This window comes from Echinops telfairi, unplaced genomic scaffold (genome assembly GCF_000313985.2).
Source record: "Echinops telfairi isolate 266 unplaced genomic scaffold, ASM31398v2 ScPeMD7_5868;HRSCAF=6743_0, whole genome shotgun sequence".
NCBI lineage: Eukaryota > Metazoa > Chordata > Mammalia > Afrosoricida > Tenrecidae > Echinops > Echinops telfairi.
The window spans coordinates 2518513-2527198 of NW_022109767.1; the positions used below are offsets into that span (position 1 = coordinate 2518513).

Below are 8686 nucleotides of genomic sequence, written 5' to 3' on the forward strand. Positions count from 1 at the left end.
CACCCATTTATCCCTCCGCCTTTCAATTAGCCCCACATGTGATTATCGGCCAGGTTGGCACAATTAACTAACTCAGCCGGCATATGTTTTTGTTGTTAAAGGATCAGCCTCTTGGCGGTTTTAAGGTTAGATACTACTTAAGTCCCTAAAACTGTACTCAGGGAGTGATAAAGTTGAATTCTTTATCCCTTAGTGTTCCAAAATAACACTGAATATGAGTCAAATGTTCGTTAGGCACATTCATAAGTCCACCGTGGACATCACGTGGACTCATGCTTCCAGCATCACCTTACTGAACATACCTCAACCTTCACTCCCGCTGCACACCCAGCTGCATCTCCCAAACTCACCATCACCCTGCTTCATGACACCTCTTGGTGTCACCCCAGCCCCACCCGCCCTCACTACCAGTTCAGCGCTTCCCTGCCTTGGCTGAACACGGGACTCACCAGGGATTGGATATGCGATGACATATTCAATTCCTGGTTCCACACCCAAAGTTGTTCATTATTGCCATCCTTGTCCCAATTGTTTTAAATGTTCTCCTGGTGGGCATTATTTTTAAATGGGGAGAGCGGAACAAAATATTCAAGTAATTGCAAACACATCCTGCCTATTTAAAGACAGTGGTACTGACCAACCTGAGCTGATTATTTGCTAGAGAAAGTTCCACTATGTACTTACAAGTCAGGTTCACTTTCTCTGAGGTTTGAAAGCCTGAGCTTAATCTATATCCAAGATCATTTAAAAGTATCAACATATAATGTGTATCTAAGCCTAAAATTTGTATCAAGGTTCAATGCACCAAGGTCAAGGGCCAGTCATATTGAAAGCACTTAAAATGTAAGCCCTCTACTTTCTCAGGAATAAATCTGGTGTGTGGAATTAATCTCCATCAAATGACTGTAGAACTTCCAACTCTCTTTTCTACATTGGCATTCTTTTGGTCTCTGGTGCTGAAGTTCTGAGTTGTTCTAAATGTTATGTAGAAAATAGGAAGAATGATGTGCTACTCAGTTACCACAAAGTTGGCTCCAACAAGAAAGCGCTTTCTTATATAAACGGGTCCTGCTGGCACAGTTGACGCAGAGTCGGCGGTTCACACCTACCGGCTGCTCCTCGGCAGAAAGATGAGGCTGTCTGCCCTGTAAAATGGTTCAACCTTGGACACCCTGTGTAGCCTCTGAGCCTGAATCAACTGCATGACAGGGGGTCTGGTTTTGATTGTTTATAAATTTAACATAGCAAAATTTGGCAACCCGTACCTAAATGACCGTATTATTTTCTCGACACTGACTCATCATTTAGTATCATAGCAGATATGTTTTTATCTGAATGATGAATTGAAAAAGTCAAAGACCAAAAGGTCTTCATGCTCCGTGATCTTTACCCAGGAGAAGATGGACGGCTAGCCTATGAACAGCTGGACAAGTTTCCTCGAGACGGCATGAAAGTTGGAAGTCATCATGGCACTGAAGTGGCCACTGCCTTTTGATCACCCGTTAACTCCGCCTCACAGCTAAGTGTCTTGCTATCTGGCCGTTGGCATCAGGATGGTGCTGTTGTGTAGGGGAGAGTGTTTGAAACGTGAAGAGTTCTCGTAACGTGTGCTAGACGGAATACAAAGACCAGTTTCACAGTGCTTCCCTGTTGTCTTTTAACCAAGACCATGGGGCGCTGCATCATTCAACTGATTCCATCAGAGACTCTTTCTGACAATACATGGAAAAGGCGCCCATCTTAACCAATGTGTGTAACATTTCAAAATAGCCATCTGTGTACTTTGGGGCAGATCTTCCATAGTCGCGTGACACTGTGATACATCCTAAGCCTTGCAGTTTCTCTGTCTTGTTCTCAGGGTTAGGTGATCGATCCCCTTAGTGTCCCCATTTTGCTTCAAACACAAAGCACAAAGCATACTTGCTTCCAATGAAAGCTTGCTTGCAAAGCCTGATAAAATGACCCATTTTAAGAGTTTGCTGTTTTTCAGTTCATGTTTTTAAAGCACTCTATAACTTCTTTTCTCTATCCTGGAATTTTCATTATGATTGAAAAGAAGTACCTTAGTAAGATTACATGCATGGTCTTTAAATAATAATTTAAGAAACAAAACCTCAAAGCTTTAAGCTTTGTTTTGTTTTGTTTGTGAGAGACTTTTTTCAGTGATAATCTTACTTAGGGGTATTTTGCTGCTAAGAAAAATCAAGATGCAAAGTCGTGGATAAAGAAAACCTGTTCTTTGATAAGAGGTTGCAGGAATCCTGATGGGTGGCAATGGAGAGACCTGCAGGGGGCCCTGGCCTCTGCAAAAATGTCCGTGACATCAGGAAGGAGTCAGCCTTGAAGCTGATACGAACCCTGAGAAATCCACCAATGGCGAGAATTTATTGGCCAAAATGTTTAAACAGCAGACTCCATGATTGCTTAAGTGGCAGGATAGGAAGTCCATTCAATAAAGTCCCAAACCATTCAGTGACTCTTATTCAGTCACTTTCCTTCCTTTTAAATGTATGCAGGGTGGGGTATGCCAAGGTAGAAAGAGCATCTGTCGTGGGTGTAATTAAAACTGTGGACTTTAACAACAACAACAACAACAAAAAAAAAAGCCTGTGGAATATCAAATGTACTGTGGCTGTGTTTGTAAAAAGTATCATCTAGTTGTCATTTTTAATATTTACATTTTAACACAACTTCTGGGGAAAAAAACATTTTTGTCATTTCAAAGTGAAAATGGTTTGTCAGGCTTCTTGGCAAATGTATGTTTCAACTGTGAAGTTTTCTTGTACATAATTGTACATTTATAAATAGTAAACATGCTTATCATAATTTTAAGAGTACCTTGTACAGTCTACAGCACTGTTAAATGGTTGAAATAGTTCTTTTTTCAGGTGTCACGTTACCGATGTTATAGGGGGGGCTTTTTCTTTGTTCCTTTTAAAAAGTACTTTGAATATTGCATGATTAATAATTATATATCTTTTGTATTCATGTCTGCATTTTATTTTTTGTTTCGGTGGGGGTGCTTTTAGTTATGTGGCATTTCTATTCATCACTCTCTCAATCATGTACGTTAAAATAAAAATTATTTTTGAATTACTAGTCTTGTGTAATGAATCTGCATTTTGAATATGCCTTTCTTTCCTGAGTTGGCATTTATACAACACACGATACTTCATTCCTAATTTGAGTTTGTTCTTGTCATGACATATTTGTATCTACACATGGGACTAGGGAAAGGGGAGTGGAGTCAGTGTTTCACTCTCTAACTCCATAAGGGGGGAGAGGAAACAAGGTACCCAACATTGATCCTTCACAATCTGTCTTCCCTTCTCAATTTCTCAAGGGAAGACAAATCAAGATTATCAGTGTCAGCCCATGAGGCAGAAATCAGACATGAAATAAACCCTCTTTCCTCCTTTGCCAATCCTGACACAACCCAAGCACTCTGTCCTTGATGAAAGAATTCCGCGCAAGGCCATACAACTCACACGGAGCATACTCACAATTACAGGGTTTTTTAGAGAAGTTCACAAGTTAATTCGGGGTCAGCATTGCTCAGGACACAGTTCTTTGGTCAGGACTGCTTTTTCTCTGCCAGATCCAAAGGCAAGTTTCTTTCTGGTTTGACACCTGGGTCTACCTTCTGCCCTGCTCAGTAAATGCCCAAAGGGAACTCCAATCCAGTGTAAGCTTCAGCCAAAGGTGCTCAGCTCAAGGTCCTGGGTCAGCAAACTTTAAGTGCCTGAGGCATCCGGCTCAGCAAACAAGCCTCCCGCCCAGGCCCTCAGCTCTGTTCTGTTAGACTCTGGCTCTTGGCTCTGCTGCTACCATTGCTTTGCCATTCCCCTGCCTCTTCTCTGGTGTCACAGCTTTCTGTCCCTGGATCAAGAAAGTTTAACATACAGGAACCTTGGGGTCTAAAGGACATGCTCTACTCCTGGTTCATTGATCTTAATGGCATTGAGATCCCATCTTTTGCTGCTGAGATGGCTTGTCTTATAGCCGGCCCAAAAACTCAGAACCAAGCTCACTGCCACAGAGTCCATTCTGACCCAGGTACAGCTGCTGGCAGTCTCTGGGTTTCCGAAGCTGTGAAGTCTTCGTGGGACTAAAGGGCTTCCTCTCTTCCGTTTATACCCAGCAAGATGGCAAAATGTACCATTCCTCTTATTAGAGTTCCAATCACAGCACCAATGAAACTCACCATATTCCCCTGGTTCCTTGAGGCTTCCTCACCCCCCACTATCATGACCCCAATCCTGCCCATCACTGCGGGTTAGGCTGGAATATGTAAACAGGTACAGATAAAAGCTCATGACACACAGATTCTGGGTCGGATAAACCCCTCAGGAACAGAAATGGGAGTAATGATACCAGTAGGGTAGGGGGAAGGTGGGGAGAGGAGGGGAGAAGAAACCATGGAGGAAGGGAGACAGGGGAGGGTGTAAGATATGAAAATACACCAAGCCTTGAGGACGATATTCCCGCTCAGAGCAGCCAACCCACCGAGAAGACCACATGGCCGGCCCCACTATGAGACACGACACCCCTCACTGACCCATAGCCCTGCAGGCGACAACACTGGAGACACAGTGTGGGAATTGTGCCCGATCTGACCCCACCACACTGAGGCAAGGGTGTGAACAGAACAGCAAGGGGAACAGAGCAACAAAGTCCCCAGGGAATACCAAAAATAGACTCTGGGGCCAGTCTTGGCACCCCTTCAGACTCGACTGGAAAACATTCCTAACGGCCATCAAACAGTCCTTGAACTAGCTACAGGCTTTTCTTTTGTTGTTTTTGTTATTTTTTGTGTGTCATTGGCTTGTTGTTGCTGTTGTTTTGCTTTATTTTGTCGCTTGGTTTTGTGCATGTTATTATCTCTGCAGGTCTGTCTAAATAAGATAGGCTGGCTGGATGAACAATCTGGAGGAGAAATCAATGGGACCGACAATTCCAGGGGGACAAGGGAGAGGGGGAGGTGGGGGAAAGGTCATGGTGGTAACAAACCCAGAGACAAGGGAACAACAAGTGATCCAAATCAGTGGTGAGGAGGGTGTAGGAGGCCTGGTAGGGCATGACCAAGGGAAATGTAACCAAGAGGAATTACTGAAACCCAAATGAAGGCTGAGTATGATAGTGGGACAAGAGGAAGGTCAAAGGAAATAGAGGAAAGAGCTAGTAGGCAAAGGGCATTTATAGAGGGCTAAATAAAGGCATGTACATATGTAAATATATATATGAGGATGTGGAAATAGATCTATGTGCATATATGTATAGGTTTAGTATTAAGGTACAGATGGAAATTGGGCCTCCACTCAAGTACTCCCTCAGTGCAAGAACACTTTGTTCTATTAAACTGACATTCCATGATGCTCACCTTCCCGACACAACTGCTGAAGACAAAACTGGTGCATAAGCAAATGTGGTGAAGAAAGCTGATGGAGCCCGGCTATCAAAAGATATAGCATCTGGGGTCTTAAAGGCTTGAAAATAAACAAGTGGCCATGTAGCTCAGAAGCAACAAAGCCCACATGGAAGAAGCACCCCAGCCTGTGCAATCACGAGGTGTCAAAGGAATCAGGTATCCGGCATCAGCAGAACAAAAATGGGGGGGGGGGGTGGAGACCCAAAGTCCATCTGTAGGCAATTGGACATCCCCTTACAGAAGGGTCGTGGGGAAGAGACGAGCCAGTCAGGGTGCAGTGTAGCAACGATGAAACATACAACTTTCCTCTAGTTCTTTATTGCTTTCTCCCGCCCCCCCACTATAATGATCCCAATTCTACCCTACAAATCTGGCTAGACCAGAGGATATACACTGGTACAGATAGGAACTGGAAACACAATGAATTCAGGGCAGATGATCCCTTCAGGACCAGTGGTGAGAGTGGTGATACCGGGAGGATGGAGGGAGGGTGAGGTGGACAGGGGGAACAAATTACAAGGATCTACATATAAGCTCCTCCCTGGGGGACGGACAACAGAAAAGTGGCTGAAAGGACACGTCGGACAGTGCAAGATATGACAAAATAATACTTTATGCATTATTAAGGGTTCATGAAGGAGGGGGCACGGGGAGGGAGGGGAAACAATGAGAAGCTGATGCCAGGGGCTTAGGTGGAGAGCAAATGTTTTGAGAATGATGAGGGCAATGAATGTACAAATGTGCTTTACACAACTGATGTATGTATGGATTGTGGTGAGTTGTATGATCCCCTAATAAAAATAAAATAGAACCCCTCAAAAAACTAAAAACAGGAAAACAATATATAAAAATAATAATTTCTAATTTATCAAGGGATCACAAGGGTGGGAAGGGGGAAAAGAGGGAAAAGAGAGGAGCTGATACCAAGGCCTCAAATAGAACGCTCATATTTAGAAAATAATGATGGCAACATATATACAAATATGCTTGATACAATTGTTGTATGGATTGTTAAAAGAGCCCCCCATAAAATGATCTGGAAAAAATTTTTTACAATAAAAATCAGCCCTATTAACAATCACTCACAATGGGAATATATAATCCTATGACCATGTTCCACCACTGTCTCTTACCCAGAGTCATTGGGAAAAAGCTATTTGGTGGTAGTTAGCAAAACTAAGGTTTCAAGAGCCGTATCAAATAATGCACTGCATTGCAGGAGATAGTAATATTTCTCAGGTTTGCTGTAAAGCAAACTGGGACTGAAGGAGGGAGGAGCTATATTTGGGGGTTGGATATCTATACGCAGACTGTAAGCTCCTTGGGGGCAAAAATAACTCTCATCTATGTTTGGGTGTGCTCCCAGCCTGATTCTACTGGTACCATCACACAGGTACCCTCAATACCCCAAACTCTGATGAGTGACTCATTGAATACCAGCAATTGCTTTTACTGAATCAACAGGAAAAACATTTCCCCCTATAAGATGAGCTCCTGGTTGTTCAACATAAATGCCTTAGTTACTTTATGTTATAAAGCAAAACTGTAAACCCAAACTCAGAAGAAAACACAAGGAGAAAGTTCTACTTATATTCTATGCAGGGAACTATAGTTATTTGCTAAATACCGGATCTCTAACCTGGCATTTATTCAACACGTGTTTATTGCAGACTTACTAAGACCAAGGCATACTACAGAGGCTGTTCTCAACCCTGGAAACTCAGCAGGGAAGATTAAACAGATGCGTGAGATGAAAAGAAAACCACCTGGTATCACGGAGATGCTATCTTGATGGGAGTTGTGTGTGTGTGCAGGGGAGGGGGCTAGGTAAGCGGTGCATGAGGGACTATAAGTCAGGGAAGGAGAATAATGACTGCACAAGGCTAAGGAAGATGATAAGTGCAGAGGTCACACGCTTATAGATTGGTCAGGGCAGGTCACACCTTGAAAATTACATTTGAGGGCTGACCAGAGCAACTAGCGGGCTGAGTCATGTGGGAGTCTGGGAAGGGCATTCCAGGCACAGAGAACCAGAGCAGAGGCTGGGAGGAAGCCTCAGGCTCTTGTTCTCCTAGTAGACACATTTTTTTTTAAGTAAAAAGAATAGAATTTTAATAATATATTGTATTTAACCTAATAGTACCAAAATATCCTCTGAACAGGCCATCACTATAAAAATTATTGAGATATCTTACATTCTTTTCTTTATACTTGAAGTCTGAAATCTGGTGTGCATTTTTTTTTCAGAAAATGTGTTTGTTTTATTAATAAATCATTTTATTGGGGGCTCTTACCGCTCTTATAAGAATCCAGACATCAATTGTGTCAACGTCATTTGAACATATGTTGCCATCATCGTTTCAAAACATTTTCTTTCTGCTTGAGCCCTTGGATCATCCTCTTTTATCCCTCCCTGCCCCACCTCCCACACTCATGAACCCCTGATAAATGATAAATTCTTATTTTCTTATCTTACACCATCCGCTGTCTCATTTCACCCGTGTTTCTGTTATTTGTCCCCTCTGGGATGGGAGATGGGTGGGAGGGGTTCTACAATCACTGCAATCAGTTCCCCTTTTCTCGCACCACCTTCCACTACCCTCATGGTACCGCTGCTCCCATTACTGTTCCTTAGGGGTTTGCTGTCCTGGATTCCACGTGTCAAGAGCTCTTATCTGTACCAGTGTACATGATCCACTCGAGCTCGGGTCATGATAGTGGTGGGGGGCGGGGGGCGGTGTATTAAAGAACTGGAGGAATGGTGTATCTTCCCTCAGGGCTATGCTGCACTCTGGCCGACTCCTTCCTTCTTTGTGACCCTTCTGTGAGAGAATGCCCAATTGTAAAGATGAGCTTTGGGTCTCCACTCCGACTCATTTATATCAATATATTTGTTTGTTTGGGGTCTTCTGATGCCCCATACCTGATCCTGTATACACCTTCGTGATCACACAGGCCAGTGTGCTTCTTTCAAGTGGGCTTTGTTGCTTCCCTGCTAGATGGTCCCTTGTTTAACTTCAGGCCTTGAACACCCAAGCTGCTATATCTTTTAAGAGCAGGGCACCATCATCTTTCTTCACCACTTTTGCTTATTTATCCGTTTTGACTTCAGTGATCTCATTGCGAAGGTGAGCATCACAGAATGCCAGGTTATTAGAACAAAGTGGTACACTGGTACAGATAGGAACTGAAAATACAGGGAATCCAGGACGGATGAGCCCTATAGGACCAGTGGTGTGAGTGGCAAAACAGGGAGGG

The 8686-nt window shown here is 43.3% G+C and overlaps 1 protein-coding gene across 1 annotated transcript in view; it reads left to right on the forward strand.

Moving 5' to 3' along the window:
• Window positions 1–3099, forward strand: part of RIPOR2 (RHO family interacting cell polarization regulator 2) — a 310774-nt gene extending 307675 nt beyond the window's left edge. The window contains exon 23 of the mRNA XM_004712478.2: window positions 1395–3099. Coding sequence (XP_004712535.2) covers window positions 1395–1495 — 101 coding nt within the window. The 3' untranslated portion in view covers window positions 1496–3099. The remainder of the gene's footprint in view (window positions 1–1394) is intronic.
• Window positions 3100–8686: the final 5587 nt, after the last annotated feature.